A 23,690-nucleotide genomic window follows, 5' to 3' on the forward strand; every position below is an offset into this window, starting at 1 on the left:
CCGGACTCAACAAAAGCAACTGGAAGCCAGCGAAGTGTTAAAACACTCCAAAATCAGAGGAGGGAAGGAACAAGCGATATTGGCCAATGAAAGCTCTAAATCAGCTGACTATAGAAGAAGACTACTTGGCTCAGAGATGCTTTACTGTCTCCTCCACTTACGGTTGCCTTCCAAAGCGGATTATCATACTCCCTAAATGCCCTAGTGTTTTGCTCCTTCCCTTTCTTTACATGACTCATATATCACATTATGCCTGTATGATTTTTTTTTTTAAAAAAGAAGAAGATAAAAACTTCACAAGAAGGGAAAAATAATCATAATTCTATAATGTTATCTTATATCACAGAAAACTGTGTACATTTTTTCCCCATACAGGACATACTTCAAATAAAGTAATTTTAACACCAATAATGATAATGTTCCTTCTTCCCAACAGAAGTAGAATTGGTTTTTCACCCCAGTTTGGTACATAAATATAAGAAAATAGTCTTTAAATATTTACATCCAGGTGGTTTAAATGTTATTTCTTGACAGATTTAATTCTCATTTTCTCTCCAGCCGCGGGCATTCTTTCCAAATTTATATACTAATCTCCGACCATCCACACGCTCCAGGATTTCTCTTTTATAATAGTATCTGTTAAAATAAAAAAATAGAAAAAATTTTAAGATTAAATTCACCTATGGTCCTAAAAGGTCACTGCTAAGCAGCCCATCGTTCAGTTAGCTGAAAAGACTTCATATCCTGTTGGCATATATAGATATAGTAATCAGGATTATTATAACTGAAAGAAAAGAAAAAAATTGATGCTTTTTTTTACTGTCTATTAATTAACTTCTGGGTTTGAATTTCACCATGTTTCAGGTCCTAGCATACTAGCATATTTACTACACAGTCTCATGAGATTTCATGGTCTTTTTTTCCAGGTAAGCCAGGATCTGAAATCAGACCAGGAAAGAATATCAGCTTCTATTTTAAAATACATTTTGAGCTTTCATAGATTATGGAAAAATGCCCAGGATGTTAAAGCAAAGAGTAAAGAAAATCCTCACAGAGAACTTGTAAACCTATTTTAAGGAGTGAAAGATATGTCTAGTTTCTGAATACTGTTGAAAAGAACTCATTTTTAAAAGTCAACCAGCTTCTCCATTGAGGTAGTCTCTTTCCACGCCTGAGTCTCAGCTCACCTCATAGCCCGGCTGAGTTTCTCGTAAGTCATGCTGCTGTTGTTTTTCTTCTTTCCCCAGAGCTGAGCCACAGCTTCTGATTTTAAAAATCTGAAGACACCTTCTGACCGGTCTTCCCACTTGATTAAACCCGGATTTTTCTCAGGATTTAGAAGAATATCTCGAATAAATTCCCAAAGATGAGTTCCTCGAGGGTCTGAAAGAGGAAAGGGGGTGGGAGGAAGGAGTATCTCAAGAGGTCTCCAGGCTATGCTTGCCAGTTTTATGTCACGTTCGTAGTGTGTCATCTACAGATGGTGACCACTCCGTAAGGAGAGGCCATAGTTACTAGAGCACAGGACTCTCACGTCAGAGATATACAGGAAAAAACAGCCGCTACACTAAGGCTGGAAGTGAGTGTCAGCCCTCAGAAGCCTGAGCCCCATGGCAGGCAGACAGGAGCCCCAGGAATCATGCGAAGCAAAGTCCAAACCACCCACTGCTTCCTTTCTGCCTTTGGCACTGTTTCTGCCCTGAAGACAACATGTTTAAGACTTCCCCTCATTTCATTTTCCTATTTTCCCTGATATTCTTCTACAGTGTGGCATGTAACCTGATATTATCATGCAGTACGTGAAAGATAACCCAGGTTTCTTACATAGGCTTAAAGATGTAAGACAGTTTAGGGCAGATAGAGGAATAATGACAAAACTGGCTAGCCAAAACTGTATGTGAAAAGGGTCTAAAAAGTTTGACCATGACATGAGAAAAGGCAAAAACCAGATCTCTAAGTTCAACAGGAAGATGTCCCAATTTAAGCACAAATCCATCCCACAGTTACTGTAGAGATGCTGCCAGAAAAATTCAGAAAGAAAAAAAAATAAATCCAACAAGTCTGATGCAGTACTTTATGAACGAAGTAATAGCAAATTTCAGTGAAATAATCCGATATTTTTCTTTGCTATTTTTGTTTTCTAGAACCAGCAAAATGTGGTGAACTTAGTCTATCTGGACATCAGTGACATACTCAATAGATCATGATACAGAGCAGTACTGAATAAACTGGAAATGCAGGGGATTAGCCCAGCATGGCAAAGTGCCCTTGTCTATATTCTTGGAATCCCAGAATACCTCAAGTTGGAAGGGATCCATAAGGATCATCAAGGCCATCTCCCTGCTTCTTGCAGGACTGCCTAAATGTAAACCTTATGACTAACAGCTTTGTCCAGGTGCTCTTTGAACTCCGAAAGGTTTGGTAGTCTGACTACTTCCCTGGGGAGCCTGTCCCAGCGTCTGACTACCCTCTCAGTGAAGAACGTTTTCCTAACATCTAGTCTGAACTTCTCCTGATGCAGCTTCACTCCATTTCCTTGTTTCCACTCACAGGTCACCAGGGAGAAGATATCAGCACCCACCACTCTGCTGCCCACCTTAAGGAAGTTTTCAACGGTGACGAGGTCACCCCTCGGCCTTCTCTAAGCTGAACAAACCAGGTGACCTCAGTTCTTCACAGGTATGTCTTCAGACAAGTCCTACCTAATCCTTTCATTAACAACCTTGATATACACACAAAAATGAAACAAAATATATGTGGACACATCAAAAGTTCAGGAATCACAGAACCACAGAATTGTTGAAGCTGGAAAAGACCTCTGAGATCATCAAGCCCAGCCTGTGACTCAACACCTATGACTCAACGTTCTGACTGGACAAAGTCACAGAAAGAGAACTCAGGAAGAGACAAAAAATCTGGAGACCATGTTGAAACAGGATGAAAACAAATACTACTAAATGCAGTGAAGGACCAATACTACGCTTTCCTGTTATAAATAGGGAATAACACAGGATTTTTTAGCATAAAAATCTCAGTAGAGAACATTAATGGAACTGTGTCCAGAAAATACAGTTATGGTAACATTTTCAGATTCAGGTTGAATCAAAACTAACAGAAAAAGCAGATGAAGGAAGCAGAAAGACTGTCATCAGTGGAGGAGAAGGTGGCAGGACTGAGGGGCAGGTGCTTGTTGATGACACTGTACATGGCAAGGAGATGCCGAACGAGGTCTCTGGTGCATGCTCCACCTAGCAGCCCACAGATTTTCCTGATTTAATATTGGGTCTCCTTCATTCTTCCTTTACTGCAGTCCACCAGCCCAACTCAACATAAGGCAGAGGCAACTGGTTTCTAGTTGCTCCCCCATAAGCCCTCACTGATCAACACGATTTGAAAAGTATGATAATACTGAGTCAAAAATAATGTAAGCAAACAGTATTGGAAATGGTCAGAACTTTAGAAGATTCAAAGACAAAAACAATCTAATCAGTTTGGCTTTCAACATACTTCCTCTTCCCTCCTGAAAGGCAATTGTTTTTAACATATTTCTTTTCCTTCAATCAACCAACTACTAAAAACATGGATGTCAACTTACTGTGCTTCTTGGTATGGGACTTTGGGGTATGATCTTGCGATTTTTTCACATCTGAAGAATCTACAGAGAAGGAAAATGAAGCCTATTTGTAAATTTGATTAAAGGCTTTCCATTGACTAGCAGGTTGAAAGAAATAAAACCACAAAAAAAGAATGAATATCTCTTTTAAAGATAATCACTTTTCAAAAGGTAATCTAAGTGAGGAGGAAGGGGGAGAGTTTTGCTTTCTGTACTGTATGCTGATCACTTCACAAAGGACCATTGATGAATAAAGAATGAATGCAGAGGTAAACATTTAGCTTTTGAAACCTAAATTTGACTAACAAATATCTCACCTCATGTTATGTGTGTGTGAGAGAGAAATAAGATGGTCATGTCTATAAAAGGAATCCTGAATTGTCCCATTATGTCTTAGTCTTTGCAGAAGCATGTATCTTTGGGGGCTTATTTGTTTCTGAAGAGATGATCTAATGTGAAATGTATGCGCTGGTACCACTGCACAGAACACCTACCTGGCTGAAACATAATGAACTGGCAAAGCGTTGTTGTTGGGGAGGGAGGCAGGGTGGAGGAGCGGGGCTGAGCTGGTAGGAGTTTTGGCAGCTGGACGTGCATATATTATTTTTCTGTGGCTTGGAGCCATAGAAATAAGCCATTTCTCATTGATGGCACTTTATCACCTGCAACCAGCCAGAGGAGGAACAGAGTTTCTGGCACAAGTGTTTCTTCAGAAATGAGGAGAAAGAAAAGTTTCGCCTGCTCATGACTTTAACCTACCTCACAGTCTGCACGTTCATCCCTCCCACCCTCAAACCACCACAGCTTGGCTCCACTCTTGTCATTAATGAATAGCTTTCATCTGATCACTTTCAGTCTCACAAAATCTGCAGCATAGTTCTGAGAGGGAGCCCCTTCTGTGTTTGCTTTTCAGCATACTTTGTGCTTGAATTCCATAAAACAAAGCTTAAGGTCCCACGCATGTTTTCCCAGCTTCTATGAATACACGATTATCATACTTTTCATGGAAACCGGGCATTTGCATGGGAAAATGACTCACAGGAAATATTCATTTACATAGAAACTTGTCAGATTTGCACAAGCAACTGCAATAACTGCATGTGAAAAGGAGGATGCAAAGCTATTCGCACACTGGCTTTATTCATACATAACTGGAAACATAAACTGAACAGGTCAGTGAGGATAAGCCTAACCTCCACTGCTCTGAGCCTGACATAACTATTGTCCCTGACCCCCAAGCAGCAAAGGCACTCTGAGTCATTTTGCCTTCCCCTTCACAAGGAGCAGGAACTAGTCTGAACCTCACTCAGCTTGGGGGGAAAAATATGAAATGAGGCTTATTTCACTGCCTTTCTTCAGATTATGATTCCCCTGATGTTATTAAAAATCTGTGGGAACTCCAGGCGAGGATAGCAAGGCCCAGTCCTTTATTTACCCTCCTATCTAAATTCTTCTCATTTCAAAGTCCCACAATTTGTGTGCAAATGTTTGTTATGCTCCACTTCGCTGGAGATTTATTCTTGGAAGTTCAGTTGCCTTCTGCCTAGCTGGTGATTTATTCTGGATTTCAGCTGTGTAAATAGCCTCCCGCTCTGCCTCCACTCCTATGTGGAGACCGGTTTCAAACATGCCACGTTGGGAGGCTGGGGCCTGACAGATGAAAAGAGTTACGATGCAGTTTCAGCAAAGCTGTCTTGCAAAACCTTTGACAAAAGGCTGCACAGTATTTGCATATGATTCAGGAATGAGCCATTTTTTTTTTACGGGATATACAAATTTAGACTTTACAGGAGGCTGTGCCCTTGGCGTGCCACCCTAGCTCTAGGCCTAAGCAGTCAGCAGGTAAACACACCATGCCAGGATCTTGCCAGGTCCCCAGTCCTGAACTCCTGGTAGCCATCTTGTGAGGGTGGGCGGAGGCAGCAGAGAAAGTTTGGTTGGGTTTTTTTTTGTCACCCCCAGTGCAGAGACGGGGCCTGTGAGGCTGCGTGTACAGCGGTGAGCTTTCTTTTCCTTTCCTCCCAGGACTTCCACTGCTTTCTCCCTTGGGTCTGTTTGCTTAACAGCCTCCTAAGAAGGATCCATCTTCCCGCCTTTCTCTCTCCTTCCCCTTCCCGCCTTTCTTGCTCCCCCACCATCTCTGCTCCCCTCTTTTCCTGCTGCCTCCCCCTCTTTTGCACCCTGCAGAGCTCCCCAGACACATGTGCCCAGCCTGCACTTTCACCAGGCACCGCAGTAAATGGCTTTGCTCTTTCTCCTGCCCTTGAGCAGGGGAGATTGTATCTCTGAAGCACCATGTAGGGGTGAAGAGGCGCGAGACACCTGCCTTGCTGTGGGCTGAGACGAGCTGCAAGGGGAAGCCACTCTGCCGGTGTAGTTTTGCAGAGGGTTTGGTGCCTGTCCTAAGTTTGCCCAGGCCGACCCCAAAACCTGGCCCCAAATTCAGCAACCTACTGGGCCTACAGGCTCCTGTGGAGGAACATGCACCTGTCTGCCCATGCCCAGACACACCACAGAAGACTGCTGGAACTCCGACATCTCATCTCCCTGACACTGCTATCTTCCCCTTTGACTCAGACACTTTAAAAGAGACGTGGAGGTTGCAGATTTATTTGATCTTCTTTATCCTCACGGAGAAAAGAGAGAAACATTTCTTTAAAGCAAACGATTGTAATAATGGTCATAGAATCATAGAATCATAGAACTGTCAGGGTTGGAAGGGACCTGAAGGATCATCTAGTTCCAACCCCCCTGCCATGGGCAGGGACATCTCCCACTAGATCAGGCTGCCCAGAGCCCCATCCAGCCTGGCCTGAAAAACTCCCAGGGATGGGGCTGCCACCCCCTCTCTGGGCAACCTGTGCCAGGGTCTGCCCACCCTCATGGGGAAGAACTTCTTCCTCACGTCCAACCTGAACCGATCTATCTCCAGCTTCAATCCATTCCCTCTAGTCCTGTCACTACCTAAAAGAGCTATCAGAATTAGTATTACTTAGTTTAAAATTACTGGAGGCTCTATTTCAATCCTACAAAAGACTATATGAGGTATGACGGTACCTCTGGGACAAGTGACAGACAATTAACAATAAAATTACATGTTCCTTACCGGGAGGCTGGTGACTAGGTGTCGTCATGGAAATCTGAGCACGACAGAATGTCTTACTGTCCAATAGCTCTGGGAATTAAAAAGAACACATGTATAGTAATAGCCTCAGAAAACAATAAAACCATCTCAGAAATTCTTGGAGTATTGGGATGTTAGTTACCTACTGTGCTACCATAGCCACTGTCATACAGGTAATTCTCTTCTTTCCAGGACACCATTAAGGATGGATCTGAACGTAAAGGACCAAAAGGAAAATCAGATCACTAAAAGAATATTTTTCAGCACAGAGGAGTAAGAAATGTGCAAAAAAAAAAAAAAAGAGCCATGAAGGTAATCAAGAAACGAAGGGGCTCTACACAATATTGTTTCACTCAGATTATGGCTGGGCTATGCATACTCTGGCAAATGTACTTACACAAAGCTCTGATTTCTAGAAATAATATAATAGGCTCTTCCTTTTCCTGGATAATATATCATTTATGTCTGCCCTTGAAGGAGACATAGGAAGCCAGTTCAACTCTAATTCTGCCCAACTCAGTCTTGCACTCTCAGGTCCTGGAGATTATGACAGTGCTTTGGTGCCATAGAGATGAAAGTGTTCTCAAATATTTAGTAAAACAGGAAGATGTTTATAATGAGTATTTATTTCTATAATGGTAGAACGTGAAAGTTCCCTCTGAAACAGAGCTTCATGTGTAAGCACGTAGTGAGAAACATCAAAGCCTAATCCTAGATGAAGGGCCATTTTATTTCAGGCAAGTCAAGTCCCCATCCTTAACCTAAAAAACACCTTCATGATTAAAGAGGAACAATTCTGGTCACCTTCCAATCAGATGGATCAATGTAAGCAGAAGAGAAGTATTGTCATTACGACCTGTCCATTCATCAGGAAATTACTCTCTTTCCAGCGCATTTTTGAGGTCAGAAACTTTCAAGCGTTCTCTTTTCTTTTGAATCCAGTCAGGGAGGATTAGATGTAAGGTTAAAATCTAAGTTTTACCTGGGTTTTTTTCATGTTCATATAAATGAAAGAAAAAAAACCCCAGAAGTGAGTTAAAGCTAAATCATCACGTTTGGCTGAGTTACCACTTATGACATAGGAATTTAGCAGGCATGCTAAGTAATAGTTACATGTTTGGGCACCCAGAGCTTGTGTTCCTACAACAGTACACACCCTTTGCTTGCTTGGACACCTGATCTGCCTAATGTTGCCTCTGAAAACAGGCCTTATGAGCCAGGATGTGGGGAGACAGCTTGTCTTCCCATTTTGGCCTTTTTCAGTACCCATGTCTTTGCGACTGTGACGGTCTACTAGGAGGAGGCAGGCTTCCTCTCCAAACCCCCAGCCCTGCCTCTGCTGAGCTCCCCCAGCAGCCCCAGTCCGCACCTCCTGCTCCTCCCCACACAGAAACTACACTCAGCCCCACTGCCAACAGTGGGCATCGCCAGAGCCCTACCACACCACTCCTGATTCAGCACAGGACTTAGTCCTGGGCTTCAATTTTTCCAGGATGTGCAGCCAAGGTATTATGCGCTGCACTGTGTATTTCTAGTGGGAGGAGAAAGCAATACTATACCAAGATCTTGTAAAGGACTTAAAGAATTACTGTAATTTCCTATATGGCAAGCATCGGGGCTGCTTCGTGCATGTCACCCGTGCTACACAGGCATAGGCAGGGAGCAGACGAAGGTGAATTGTGTCCTTGGCTGGCGAGGCAGGACTCCTCCAGGTTAGTTGAATAAAGAGCCTGGCAGCATTTGCCAGAGACATTGTACACTATGAATCTGTATTTGTTCTGCCAGGAGAGAATAAAATGTGGCCCACGAACACACCCACATACAGAGAGACTGGGACAAGTGGGATAGAAATCATTTGAATACGGACAGAGGTGCTCTGACAATGGAACCAGGAAAATAATTGTGCCTGAAGAGGAGGATCGAACCAGGCTGAAGTTCTTTTATCGGTGAAACAAAGTCCTAGGAGGAAAGACATCTAGCTATGAGCACGCTGCCAAAAGGAACAATGCAGATTAGGTCAAACAAAAAATACTACCTGAATTTCAGTTTAATTGAAACATGAAGAAATTGAAAGGAAAATATCTTTTTTGCTCAAAGTTTTTTTTAATTGGAAATTTCCTCATGTTTCAAACATTAACAGCATGTCACAATATAATATTTTTCCTTCTTTTAAACTGAAAATAGTTGTGAAAATAGTTGTTCTGAACTCTGTCGATGAAGTCCTCTACAAACCTGCACTTGCTCAGTGCTGCAAACTCTTCCAACTCCAAACATCAGTATAGACTGCCGAAACTGCAGAGGTCTGATATCTCCATTACTTCTTCTATTCTGCAGGATACACTTTCCATTTTATTTAATGTCATTCTGATATATCTTTCTTGGAATGGACAGTTTGCCCTCTTTGTCACCAGCAAAGGACAAGTTACCCAACTGTTACTCACCTGCTTGCTCTGTCTTCACAATGACGTTGTGGGATTGGTACATGTCGCTTCCGCACTGGCCTGCAAGAAAACATATGACAATGACCACAGAAGAATCAAAGGTATTAGCTCCATGCAACAAGAGCTGCAGCTGAGCCAGAGGGCTGATTTTGGAGCAGGAAACATACCCTTTCCCCTGGTCCTTCAGACTTCCGCCACATGGCACATGTAAGCAATTTAGCAGTATAAGCAATGTAGCAAACAGCAAATGAAATTTGCCTGGTAGGTTTCTGGGGAATGCAAGTGACTTCCAAAGCCCCCAGAGCTCAGAGCACTGTACATGCATCTCTGCCTAGTGTCTATTTACCATTCCATTTTAGGTGCTGAAGGTTGCTGTAAAGCAATTGCCCTGCTGTCCCAGCTGCCTGAGTGAACTCCTGCAAGCTCATACTGCACAGGTGTTCCCCGTTGATATCAAACTCCTGGAAGGGTATGCAGTTGGCATCCAGCTGGTTCGTGTCAAGGAGATGCTGCAGCCACTCCCAGACTTGAAACTTAGTCCAGTACTGTGGGTGTATTTCATGCCACTGGGTTCCATAGAAGCTGCTGGACACTGGAAAAGAAAACAGGTGTTTGCCATCACTGTTAGCACCACGAGATTTAGCTAGAGGTCTTTGTACTAAATTGCATGCCCTGGAAGTCTGTGGATCTGGATTCCTTTCTCAGTCATCAACGCTATCTCCGGAGCTGTTGCTGGAGAAGGTAATGTTAATGTTTTTTTACCTCAGTATTTCAGTTAAAAATTGGGAATTTTTAATTTACACCTCTATTGGCAGATTAAATATGTAGGAATTAATTTATTAATGCTGGTTAAATACACTAAGATTTGTTGATGGAAGATACCTCGCAGAAATACTTTTGAAAGGTTAAGTTGAATCTTGTGTGTGGGAAAATAATTTTAGGGCATCAGGAAATGGTGGAAAAGCCTTGCAGAATTCTCATAATGTGAGGTGGAAATTTTCTTCGGAAAAGTACTTTATAAAGACTGAATATGAATGGTGGGTTTCAGTCAAAGAACGGTAAAAGCCAAGGCACTCTCATATTGTTCTGCTTGTCATTATGGCCCATAGCTTCATGGTGGAGCTGGAGTTCTGATGAATGCACGTTATTTCTGTAGTCAGATAAAGTGATTCCTGAATGTAGTTTTCAAGCTCATTTTTAGTTACAGAAGCTGCTTGGTTTTCGTGTTAGAATGTTTGAATCTTTCCTTGGCAAGCTTCTAAACAGCTCTCAGTTGTGTGTCATTGCAATAATCTACGTGTGCAGATGAAAAGTTGCATGTGGGGGGAGGATAGTAACATAAGAGCAAAGGGAGGACTGCTTTGGTCTGGCCCCACAGAAGGGCTGGCAAAAGGAATTTAGTGCACATTATTCCTTGGGAAAGGACAGTGGAGTATACCAGGTGGTGCGATAAAATGCTCACAAGGTCACGAAGGGTTTAGGGTTAAGGGAATGTGAGATTGCAGGAGGAGGAATGACTGCTAAGGCCTAGCCCACACCGGAATGTGGCTGCAGTTCGTTCTCAGTCTCCCCCCCAAAAAAGATTAGCCACACAGCTATGAGAAGTACTGTCAAGCACAGATATTGCTAGAGGACTGCAAGCAACAGAGTTGGCACATTTTGGGAAATCCCTTTGCCTCAGGTCCCACTAGACTTTAGGTCTCTTCAGTGGAGACAGAGTGCATGAGGCCAGTTTTCAGGTAAACACAAAAAAGCTCCACAGTTACTTAGGTTTCTATACCAATATTGGCCAACAAGGGCCTTGTCAGTAATTTAGGCAGTTTGCAAGACTGTTCCTCATCCTCCTTGAATGAGGATTTGGAGAACAAATATGGAAATTGAGAGTGTGGTATTTCAGAGAACACAGGTTTGATGAAGCCATCAGGTATTCCCTGAAAAAAAGTTGATATGTATTCCCGTCACTTCAGAAGTATAAAAGAATTTCAGAGACCACTAGACTCCTTGTGTAAATGGAGAGCCTTTAGTGAGAGGAAGGAGTAGCTACGTGAAAGGAACTGAAGTGGTAAATGATTGTAGAGGCTGGTCTGAGCTTCCACCTTCCTGTCCCTCTAAAACCGAAGTGAATCCCGAGGAGTTTCACAGTGGAAACATGAAAACAGGCGCCGTTTCCCTTCATGAAATCCTGCGCAAGATGAAACTCACTCACGACTCTTTTTTTTCCTCAAGCATCTGTTACAGACAGGTCGGCACATTTACTGAGTGTGCACTTAACGTATTCCCGTGTATTTAGAAATTATGCATAGAAAAGAAAAAGAGTTTCACCAAGCGGGAACTTTCATTTTAAGTTTTGTTGCAGCTTTATTTGGATTAGAATGACAACTGCAGTATGTATTTGCTTAGTTTTTAAGGTTTATCTGTCAAGTGAGTGACAAAAAGAATTTAAAAATATATGTTTATGTCTCTATCTATAGTTTTATACTGGGAGAGAGAATATATATGAACAGATTTTCTAATATATACAGCCATATAATCAGAAAACCGTAAGAAAAAATGTTCTCTGAGCACAGATTATGTTGTGCTGTAATGCCAGCCTGATTAGAAACCTATCTAGAAACTTCAGCTGAAAAAGCAAATGCATTAAAGGAGTAAAAAGACCATTCCCCTGGAAAACCAAAGGGGTGACTAGCACTGAGGGGTAATGCTAGTTCAGAGAAAGCGTGAGCAGTAAAGGTAAGGGAGAAGGAATTCTGGACTGGGGAGAGGGAACTTTTGGCACTTTTGACACCACTAGATTCATTGTAAGAAAAAGAACCAGTAAGGATATGAACTATAAACTGGTTGCTTTCAAAAATTAATGTTGCAAGTTAAGATTTTTTACAAATAAAGTAACAAATGGATTTTTTTTTTCTTGCCAGAAGGGAAACTCCAGTAAATTAGCATTACTGAAAAATAATACTTGTGCACGCTTAAAGGTGTAGTAGCCCCTTCCCCCCCCTCCCCAAAACAAATGGCTCAGAGCTGTTGAATTCCTCCTACCATTGCATGTGGAATATCCGTCTGTCCAGGAAGGCTGCTGGTGGAGTAGATTGCTGCTGGAATTGATACTCATTCTGCCAGCTCCTTCCAAAATCATGATCTGTAAGTGGATTGAACAGCTTGCTTAGTGAATAGTGTCTAGTCCAAGAGGCAAATGGCAAAAAAAGAACCCCAAACAAAATCCATTAAGGTGAAATGAGGAAGCCAATTCCATTTATAGAAGATACAACTGAAATCAAGAACATGTTGCCACAACCCCTTTTCCACTGCCACAAAATCTGCTTATGATAAACATTACCATGATTGATTTGCATATGCAAGAAGCAAGTTTCTACAGCTGCCTATCCATAAATGAACAATCTGTAATCAGAAATGAAGTGAAATGAAAATAAAAGGCTCCTGACAGAGCAATATAGGAAAACTGCCAAGATTTGAGAAATAAAATACTAAATAGTTTTACTTTTCTAATTTAAAGAGAAATATGTTTTGACCATGCTTTTATTTTCTTTTGTTTCTTTTCTTTTTTTCCTTTTTTTTTTCTTAGGAGTGAAAAAAGGCTTTTCAGTAATTGCACATGAAACTATATGGTTCCCAAAAACCCACGTTCAGAAACTCCCTCACACAGAGGGACGCACATGTTAATGCTATAGCGAGGTAACATTGCAGAGAATATGTTGTCAGCTGATCTGGTTTCTTATCTGATCTGCGTCAGCACTGTCTATAGCACTTCTCAGTAACAAATATCACAGGACATACATTTCAAACAAACAAAAAAAATCACATGGTCAAAGATCTTGTAAATGAAACAGCCGTTGTAACAAAAAGAGCATTTTGGAGAGACACCACCCCCAAGACAGCATTTCTTCTCTTAAGTAGACGCAAAATCTCCTTTCTACTTATCTTAGCGTTAGCAGCATGAGTAAAATTGTACTTTATTTGATTTATGCTTAAAAACCACCCAAATTACTTATATGACATTTTAGAAAAACGTCATGTATTTATCATATACTTAGTCGTTCTAGTGAAGGTATACAAAATTCCCTAGTTATAGGTATTCTTGATATTTTACATTATCTTTCAGTTGTTTGAAGTTGCAAAGTTTAAAAATATTCATTATAGCTTTAGACATGCTTCAATAGTTTGGGAAAGTAATTTGTTAAATATTATAAAGGCTTCAGATTGCTATTCTTATATAAGAACACAGAAAAAAAACCCAAAACAAAAAAAAAAAAGAAAAGCACACATCATTGTTCAAAAATAGTCTAAATTAAAATCCAGAAAGTCTGCAAAATTGAAACGTTAGGCACCAGGATGTCATGTGCATGCAGGTAGACTTCACCTTGGAACTAAAAAGATGATGAAATACGAAGTGGACTTGTGAAAGTTTAAGTCACTGGTCTTGGCTGTTTAACCCCCGACACCAATGAGCAAGCTGCCACTGAGCCTGAGCCCCTACAAGCTCATACCAGCAACCTTTTTTGGAATCGATAGCCTTTATACTCACAGCCTTGATTTTAAAGAACAGCCTGAATGTTATCTGGGTTGGTATTTTCCTCTGTCATTTAAAATAAACTATGTCTCTCTCTCTTCTCTCCGTTCCCCTCCTCCCCCATTCCCACATTTAGAGAAGGAGAGGGACAGAGAGAGGTCGCTAAAAATTGCTTAAGATGCCCAAGCCTTAAAAAAATTGTCACAGGGAATGGTGCTTTACAGTATAAACCAGCTGAGAGCCTTTTTTGTAGCTGTGTGGAATAGCAAAATCAAACCAAGAGAGGTTCTCACCTCTTCATTCTTGCCAGTCTAAGACTCATTGACCACCAGCAAGGAGAACTTTATTTCTTGTGGTAGGTATGTGGAGATATAAAATATTAACAATGAAGAGAGATACCTATTGTCCTACTCCAGCCAAATAAAAGATGACTGCCATATCAGTCAGTAAATTTATGCAAGTTAGAAAAGAAGACAACTTCAGTCCCACATTCAAGTGATTTAGTATTGTGAGGGAGAAAGTGTAAGGAAGCATTTAAATTTGTTATACTGATTGTAAAGATGTTCAGCCTGCAATATGAACATAATTTATCTCATTCACTTGATATATAAAGAATGTTTGACAGGCAATGCATACACTTCTTAAATTGCACAGGTTTATGATGATACAATTATTTATTTAACTTGTTTTTTAATCATTTAAGACAATTAGGTATGAATGAAGTACTAACTCTAAAGAGCTTCCTACAGTATCAGCTAGACATAAGATAGAATGCCAGCTCTTCTGGGAAAACTATAAAGCTGGAGGATTAGCAAAACACGCTCAGAAACTTCGTTTGGTAAACTTCTTTTAAAAAAATTAAAGTATGCAGTTCATATTGAATTTCAATTATTGATTTGAAATCACATTTTTAGAAGCCATTTCAGAATGTTACGTGGGCTTGTCTTCTACAACTTCTGCAGTTTTTGGAATTCTGCATAATTTTCATGCATGATATTTGTGCAATTAAAAATGTGTCTGGGAAAATGTGTGCACACAAGCTGAAATAATTGCTGTGTTCAAACTCCTGTGTAGTTTTGCCCTGAAAATTCAGTTCAGGTAAACAGTCATTCTTTCTGCTTCATAACTGAGACAGTTGAATGCCCAAACTAAAGGGTCCTATGACGTTCTGATTCAACAACTGAAGCTATAGATAGTTAAATAAACCAAATAATTTCTCCTTCATAGATTTTCCATCCCAGCAGTAGCAAAAACCAATGCACGTTAGAGATCTGAGAAGAAGCACTCTGTTAGTCTCTTCCCCACATTCAGATTTCAGTTATTCTCCTTTAAAATATTCTCCTGTCATATTCAAGCAGACAATTGTTCTCCAGAGTATTTTCAGATAATGTGCATTGAACTTTATAAATTAATCATCCAGGTTTTGAAAGCTGTATAAGTTATCTCAACCAGAATAACTTAATTTATTTGCAGTACGGCCTGTGGGAACAGTCATGTAAGACAGGATGTATTTGCAATATGACAGGAACAGGGCTGGATTTAGCTTTAACCCAAAATCTCCCAAAGAATCATAGGGTTGGAAGCGACCTCCGGAGATCCCCCAGTGCCACCCCCTGCCAGAGCAGGGTCACCCAGGGCAGCCCCACAGGAACACGTCCAGGTGGGTTGGAAAGTCTCCAGAGCAGGAGACTCCACACCCTCTCTGGGCAGCCTGGGCCAGGGCTCCGGCACCCGCACAACCAACAAGTTTCTCCCCATGTTGAGCTGGAACTTCCTCTGTTCTAACTTAAACCCATTATTCCTTTTTCTGTTGCTGGGCACCACTGAGAAGAGATTGTCCCCTTCCTCTTGAACCCCACTCCTCAGATATTTCTCTACATCAATCAATCCCCTCTCAGCCGTCTCCTTTCAAGGCTGAACAGCCCCAGGTCTCTCAGTTTCTCTTCCCAGCAGAGATGTTCAGTCCCTTGATCATCCTCGTAACTCTCCCCTGGACTCTCTCCAGTAGGTTCCTGTCTCTCTTGAATCAGGGAGCTTTTTCTCAATGCAAGTGTGTTTCTCATTTGGAAATCGTTGTAGTACTTTGTTCAAGATGGGTATAAAGTCCTGCTAACGTAACTTCCACACCTTTTCTTGGAATTGTACAGCATCATGCTGAAAGTACTTTTCATATGAAAACTAGACTTTGATTTTCTCCATCTCATCCTGTATGTGCCTCTCTTTGATACAAGGTCGTGGCAGGTTTATTCTTATAGCAGTGTCTCATCTCATACTTGGAACGATTTTGAGTCAGGATATTGGAAGGGGTGTGCTCTTCATTAGTTTAGGGCCAAATCCTCAAATCTCCCTTGTGTACAGACAAACCTGGTTAAAGGTGTGAAGCCTCAAGGGGAAGGACACATAATATGTTCGGTTTTCTTTTAATCATATGCCATGTATCAAAGTGAACGGTGGAACTAATAAAGCCTGGTTTCCTATGAATGTGTATCTTGTGGTTGGATTCTCTAGTGTCTAGCAAGATGTGAGTGCTGATTGAAGTTTTTCCCACGGTTGGGGCATTCATAATATCTCATTGTCTCAAAGCAGTGAGCACAAGCTTCAGTCTTTCTTTCAGATAGAGTATTAATAGGTTTTCCTGCTGTACTTGGCAGCTGGTTTTCATTAATCCTGTAAGAACTACATATCTTTGAGACTTCTGCTCCATATCAAATTTAATTAAAATTAGCGATGAGACTCAGAGATTGTTACGGGCCAAACGCAAAAGCCAGCACACAGACAGGATAACCACAAAAGCCTTGTTTCCTCAGGAAACCATGTTAAAAAGGGATCTTAGCTGAGCTGAGATTTTGGAAAACAATATAAAGACCCTGGGATCTGTCTTTCTATTAAGACATAGAATCATAGAATTCCTTGGGTTGGAAGGGACCTACATGCTACATTATAAATGAAAGCACATGTGAAATAGCTTATGTGTATATACACGTGTTTATATTCACGTACATACATGCTTATGCCTCTGTGTGTGTGCATTGCAGGTTTCTGTACACCCATGTCCATACACACACTTCCTTTCTTTGCTACTGAAGAGGAGAGGTCTCTGGAGCATAATCCTACTATGCTACTGGGAACATTGCAAGGTTGTGAGAGGAAGCAAGTGCTGGTGTTCAGCAGCATTCCTTCTAGAAAGTCACATGACAAGGAATGAATGCATTACAAAAAAATTAAAATCTTTCACCTCTATTCAATATTTCAGATGGTATTCACAGTCAAAACCTTGAAGACCTCTCTCAGTGAAAGCTCTCACTGGAGTCAGCGGGAACTTTGTGTTACAACCCAGCAGCCTGGCAGTATCAGCAGGTCATTTGTCCAGTTCTTGTCTTCTTTGACTGCCTGACCACTCTGAGTACCATTATAGCAGAAGTGGAAAGAGCAAGGAGCCATGGCCTGCCCATGGAGCAAATCCAGCATTGCAGAAAAACATATTTACAAATCCTTGAACCTTGAACACTGTATAGTGCACTCTATACAAATCATTTTATTGCACTACAGTTCTGCTCTGAAAATAAATTACTTTGATCCCTATTTCCACACTCAGCCTGATGAGTCTTAACATCCAGATAATGAGTTTTCCTTTCTTTGAATCAGGCTCTTTCAATAACAGCTCATGTTAAATGACAGGAAAATGCTAAACACACTATGAAAGGTGAATAAGCAGTACAGAGAAAACGAGCAAGTCCTAAAGTACTACAAGCAGAGTGATTGTTCTGACATTGATTTGTGTGGTTGCTGATGTTACAACACTGAACTGAGCTGAAGGTATCATTAATTACAAATATGAGGGGGTGTGGGGCCCATAGGGGAAGAGGGCCTACAGCCTTCTGGTTTGTAAAGATATGTACCCTATGCAAAACACAAAAGAAGATGTCTAAGGCAAAACTGATTGAAACTATTAAACTATGACTCCACCCGTAAGCTATGCAAAGTCTAAGAGTGACTTCTAGCTGAGACAAGCTCAGTGCAGCTCCTTCTGGCATGTCCAAAAGGGTGGATCTCTTTTGGCGTATTTACCTATGGGATCCTTCCCCATTTTTCCCCTTTTACCATCATGGCTGAACTTCAAATGTAGATTTCACCTGGGCCTATTTTCTTTGAAGTATGTTATGTACACATTGAAGACACAATCCCTGCTTTTCAGGGCTCAGAGTTTATGGAACAAGTATCTACAGATTACATTAAATATTTTAGATCATTACTGCACCTTGGATTACAGCAAGCACTTAAACAACAATCTAAAATAAATAATACTGGGTAATAACTGCAGCTGCAGAGGAATAGAATCTGGATTTTAATCTTTATCTTGAAAAATCAAAAGACAACCAAGTGGGCCGAATTTTCAAGATGCCGGAAACAAAGGACATGTACAACAAAGCGGGTGGACCTGCTTTACGCATATGGTTACTTCAGAACCATAAAAGCATTGTACTTGTAATGTACAGGATCAATTAGCTGGTTTGCATTCCAAGCACCTATTTTACATCTCCGGTGGCAGTAAGGGCAGGCACAAACTGAATATATGAATGTTAAGAGTCTATTTGCCTGTTACCATGAGCTTTGGATCTTCTGTCTTTTGCTTTGTTTTTTTTTTTTTCTCCTGTCATTTAATGTGTATTGCTACCAGGGCTCCAGGGTCTTGTTCTGAGCCAATGTGCCTAATACTTACAGTTAAGGCTGACCCTAAGATTGCACTAGGATCTCTATCTGCCTGTTTTGCAAATATCTCAGGTTCATCCTGTGCCACGCTCCCAGATAACCTCTCTGCCACAACCCACTTTCAGATATGACCTGCTCTGCAGCATGTTAGGATCTCTTCTGGCCACGCACATCCACATGGAGCCACCACACACTTCTTTGTTTTCATCCTTTTCTTTTTTTAGTGTGTAAAAAGCAGAAAGACGCCTCGAAAGAAACAGCTCATCTGCAGGCTGATTCGCAGTAGGGATCCACTCCACAACAAAAAACTCAACTTTGAACAAGTTTGCTGTGACCTGCAAGGTAGCATTCAGGTGACAACCTGTGCAGCTTGGCATGAGTGATTACAGTTTCAAGACTCATAACTGATATTGCGAACATAAGCCATAAAAATTTGTTTCCAAACTCCTGGAATGTTTTGAATAAGGTTCATTTGTTCGATAATATACTGACCGTTTGATGCATTTCGTTTTTAGTCCATCATGTCTACCTTTGGGCCACAGTAACAAAACTGGTTTACTGAATCACATTGTGAGTGTGAGGTTCATGAAGTAACTTTTATAAGAAAGTTTTCTAAATAATCGCCAAAACTCTTTGTATTCGTGATTATGGTCTGAGGCTTTGAGGGGAATATTTTCCCTTTCTACACCTCTCTGAAATGCATATTCTTGTGTTTCTACATTTTTAGTGTGTGCAGCTGTGGTTCATACATGTAAAACCACCTTTCCATGTGCAAAACTGACTCTTGGTGAGCTTTCAGAGTCTACATTGAAACCTTGATCATTTACTGTTGTGGGCTTTTGGAAAGGAAGAGCTGGTTTTATTCCTTTGTTTTCTTTGAACATTATATATTAAACATATACATGAAGGTAATCCGAAAGACCAGAAAAAGGAAGATGAATAGAAAAAGAACATTTAACATTTACCTACATTACAGATAGGATCATGATAAACAAAATCAAATAAAGCTTGATTGGAATCTTCTATTACTAAAGATCTGACGTTCATGATGCACTACAAGGCAACTTTTGTAAGAGATATGTGGTGGTTGTTTTAACATGTTCATATGGATGCTTCAAAATCTTGTATATATATTTTAACTAAAGAGAAGCTTGGGTAGGAAAGTTAGGAGCTAGATCTGTATCTGAGCTATCCTCCTGCTCCAGGGTTTGGGTTTGGTTCTTATCTCTCTTTTAAAGATGTAATTTAAAGACAAAACCATAGTTCAGTTTCCTTTTTGAGAGAGAACAAAGTTCACTTTATGAATTCAAAATAAAAAAAAAGCAAATTTACTTGATGATACGCAAATTCTCATAGGCTGTTTTTTCTCTGACCCCTTTTTTTCACAATCAACAATCTTCATATGAACTGACTTCAATTTTAAAGGTACTCATTAGTATAATGAAAATAAAAGGGAGAATTTTAAAAGATGCTTGGCTTTGTTTGTTTGTTTGTTTTTCTAAATCAGGAGCAAACAGAAAGCCAAATGTGAACAGGGAGTCCTCAAGGCATAGATGTGTCTGGCAGTGCTAAACGCCAAAGGTTGGCACTTTTGCAATTTTTGCCCATATAGTTATGTTACCTTAGCAGAGGAAACAGTGAACCAGAACCTGCCACTTAAGGATACCGTGCTTGGGATCCATGCTTCCTCACCACATCACAAGCTAGATATTCCTCTTCTTGCCATGACACTAATTTCTGAATATGAATAAAAGAATATTATCATTTATTTAATGTGAAAAATCTCATTGTCCTCTTGCAGAAGACCTGTGCACAGATTTCTGTATTATTAGTGGAATTGCTAGTCATGGAGCTAAGACAAAAGCAAGTCAAAAAAAGATTTCCTGTCTTGTGATAAATGCTTGGAACAAGTAGACACATTTGGTAAGATCTGGCAGAAAAGCGGGCTTTGGGGTTTTTTATTTTTCAGAGCTGGTGCTGCAAAACCTGACTTTGTCCAGTATATGGCACTCCGTTCATCACTGACTGCACTACCTCAGCAAGTTCATGATAATTTGGGTCAGCCATTTTTTCCTGAATATTTAGAAGTCATTTGCCATAGATTCATCAGCCTAGCCTCAGGGATACAGAGTCTTGGAAAATACAATAATGGGAAAAACTGCCTTTGCTCTTTAGTCTTCTTTCAGCACGTAATGCCACACCTCATGGAACAACTCCACACCTCTTTCATGTCCTTCCTATCTCCCTGGTACATCCTTCCTCTAACCAGGAGCCAGCTCATCTCCCTAATCTCCTTTTGCTAAACACCTTTCTTTTGCTTACGATACACTAAATACACAAATGGCCAAAAAGCACTCTAGATGCCCCTGTAGCTTGACAAGCCACATGCCTATAATTAAGGAAGAACTTCAACAGCTAACAAAATATTACCATTATGTTCTAACGCCTTCACTTTTTCCCTTGGCTCTGGTTTCCCAACCACTTCCCAACCACCTTCCGTGACAGCTTCTCCTTGCATTGCACTGGAGACTGACAGCATGTTGAGGGAACTGCTTTCCATACTGCTAACGTAGCCTGTGTGCCTGTTCGGATATTAGTGAATAATGAAAACAATAACAATAATAAACGTGTTTGTGTTCATGTTTGGCTCTCACTAGGTGCTGAAGTGTTTCTGACACAACAGCCACTCAGATGCAGAGACTGACATATGCTGCTGCAACAGCCAATGTTTCACAGGGGAGTTTATTTTTAACCGCTGTTACCACCAGCATTTCTCTTTTGCTATGGGACTAGTCTGTTTTTTAACAGTAACTACCACTAATTTGCCTACTGCCAAAATAAAAATATCTTTTTTTTTTCTCTTTTCCTTTTCGTAAGCTCTGTTTCATATATTTCAGTTTTATAAAAAAGGCATCTGCTTGGAAACCGCTGGTTTCTTCCTTGGGGCTGGTTTCTGAGTGAGTGCTAAAGAGAATAAGGAAGATGGGATGGAGACCAGAACTGGGAAAGCATCTTGGGGAACATACAAATTTTCCTATTGGGACTACTGTTTTTCACAGTAACTGATTCATTCAGTCAACAGTCTCAGTGTTTTCTTCATTAAATACATGAGGGGCACAATATAACCTGGATAGAATGGGGAAGCTGGAAGTTGAGTGTAAAGTGTTTTATCCTAAACTAGGTAGCTTGCTGGAGGACAGCCCTCATCAGTAGTGGCGTTTGTACCTTATTACAACCCACTGCCTGACTATCCACAATCTGATGACACTCTTTTGCTGGCATGATAACAAAAGGATATTTCAAGGAGGTACAGCAGAGGCAGAGCAGGGCTAATGGTGGGAAGGTTCATTGTGTGCAGCCAACAAGGAGGGTTTATATGGGTATTAACTCCTCTGCCCAGGTCAGCCACAGTTCCCTAGTGCTGAGCCAGGTCTCACCAACCCCACCTGCATGGTAACTCCAGCCAGGATGCCTGCTCCCCCTGCACTCCTCTGCGGGTTACAAACACCCCGAGGTGGGCAAATTGTTTGCAAAGGAGTGTGTCCCCAGACGGCATCTACCCCTGGAGCTCACTGACCTTATCTCAGGAACTTGCTGTCGGACTGTTGTTTGACTGTTGTTCAGGCTTGCATGTTTGTGTGTGGCTAGTACGGATTTATTTGGAGCCCAGCTACATCTGTGCTCTTTCTTCGTGTTATATTTGCTGTGTAAAGAATAAGAGATCGCAAGACCACTGCCCTAGCATCCTGCTCTGCTGGCTGCACAAGAGCTGTCTGCCCTACCCCTGGTGTAGCGGCAGGGGTGCGCCGCCCGGCAGGCTTGCTTGCCCCACACACCCAGGACCTCAGGGAAGCCCTGAGTCCCCCAGAGCCACAGGGCACTGGGACAGGAGCTGATGTATATGCTGGGGCTCCCTGCCCTCCTTAAAAGCAACTGGAAGATGAGGGGAATGAAGTTTCCTTGCTCTGCAACCACCTAATATAGGGAAGGCAAGAAGCTGTGGGACACTGTCTCCCCACTTTTGTAAAAGCAGAAAACGGCTTCCTTTCTCTCTTCTGCCTGTGGTTAGAGAAGCAACACTTCCACGGTATTGCTCCTTCTCACCTGGCACTGTGAGAGCTGCCCATCCTGTTTTCATTGATTTCTCCAGTGGTTTCATTAAACAATACAATGGAGTATTTATGTGTCAGTGTTAGGAGCAGGTTATTAAGTAAAACCCACCGTAAATAAAGCCGTTAATTCAGTTGCTGGCATGGCTCTCTGTTATCTTCTCAATACCTCCCAGAGGGTATTAGTCCTACCCTTTCGTTTGAGTTGGCAGCAGAGTTATTTTTTTGCACCTGCTCCTCTACTCCGATAACAACACAGGTCAGCTTTGATTCGTTGGAATATAATAAACAAAAGAGCAAACCCAGGCATCTGCCTTAACAGCCTGGGCCGGTTTGACGATAGAGCTTTTCCAGCCGGGTTTTGTACAAATGTACTCTTTTGATTCTTAGATGAACTCTCTCCTGCTTCGTAACTACAGAATAGCCTGGTCTTGGAGGTGAGCTCAATACCGTACTTTTCCATCAGCTGAAACCTCAACAGGTCAAAGTAACAGACTGTTTTAAGACTTAAGTCAGAAGATGTGTCATACAGAATACATAAAGAAAAACCAGGTGAGACACAGCGGCTTGAAAATTAGCAGGAAAACTCAACAATTTAAGTGTAAGCAGTAAAGGAGAGCTACAGAAAACGTGAAGTGCTGGGAAGATTTTCTTCCCTATATGAACCTACACACACTCCAACCCTTAACTTACTATTTAAATTAAAAAAAAACTTACAAATTTAAGTCCATGAGTACTAAGTACTCAGCTGAGATCTGGATTAAATTTAGGTTCTTCTGCAATTAAGCCTGCAGCGATGGAAGAACTTCTGGAACACTACAGAGCAGGAGAGTCTTACAGAGACAGCAAAAGCAGCAAATAGCAAAAAGCACAGAAACGAAGGGAGGAACTAGCATTACCTCCTTATTACAAACAAGAAAATTGAGACACAGATCTGAAATTATTTGCTTAAGTCATATGACAAGTTAATGGACAAGTCAATCCTTCCGGCTCAAGCTCCATTGCTATCCATTGCATCATGTCTCCAGCAAAAATTTCAACATGCAGATGAGTTAGAACGATTGTGGAGTTTCTGAGGGCAAAGAGGAGGTATTAAATAAGGGAAAGAATTTTCTATAAAAAAAGAGACCTGTTCAGACTGAAACCAAGATTCTTCTGTGCATCATGG

At 41.2% G+C, this 23,690-nt stretch overlaps 1 protein-coding gene across 2 annotated transcripts in view; it reads right to left on the reverse strand.

Annotated features, from left to right (window-relative positions):
• Positions 1-305: 305 nt before the first annotated feature.
• EHF (ets homologous factor) overlaps positions 306-23,690 on the reverse strand; it is a 30,689-nt gene continuing 7,304 nt past the window's right edge. Inside the window, exons 2-9 of one of the 2 annotated variants that reach the window (XM_009876579.1) lie at positions 12,215-12,314; positions 9,525-9,770; positions 9,179-9,238; positions 6,880-6,948; positions 6,720-6,788; positions 3,596-3,655; positions 1,188-1,383; positions 306-636 (exon numbers count right to left, since the gene is read on the reverse strand). In XM_009876579.1, coding sequence (XP_009874881.1) covers positions 537-636; positions 1,188-1,383; positions 3,596-3,655; positions 6,720-6,788; positions 6,880-6,948; positions 9,179-9,238; positions 9,525-9,770; positions 12,215-12,311 — 897 coding nt within the window. In that variant the 5' untranslated portion in view covers positions 12,312-12,314 and the 3' untranslated portion in view covers positions 306-536. Of the gene's footprint in view, positions 637-1,187; positions 1,384-3,595; positions 3,656-6,719; positions 6,789-6,879; positions 6,949-9,178; positions 9,239-9,524; positions 9,771-12,214; positions 12,315-23,690 lie in introns of those variants that run through there. The other variant, XM_009876654.1, reaches the window with a different exon arrangement.

This window comes from Apaloderma vittatum, unplaced genomic scaffold (assembly GCF_000703405.1).
Source record: "Apaloderma vittatum isolate BGI_N311 unplaced genomic scaffold, ASM70340v1 scaffold14230, whole genome shotgun sequence".
In the NCBI taxonomy this organism is placed as follows: Eukaryota; Metazoa; Chordata; class Aves; order Trogoniformes; family Trogonidae; genus Apaloderma; species Apaloderma vittatum.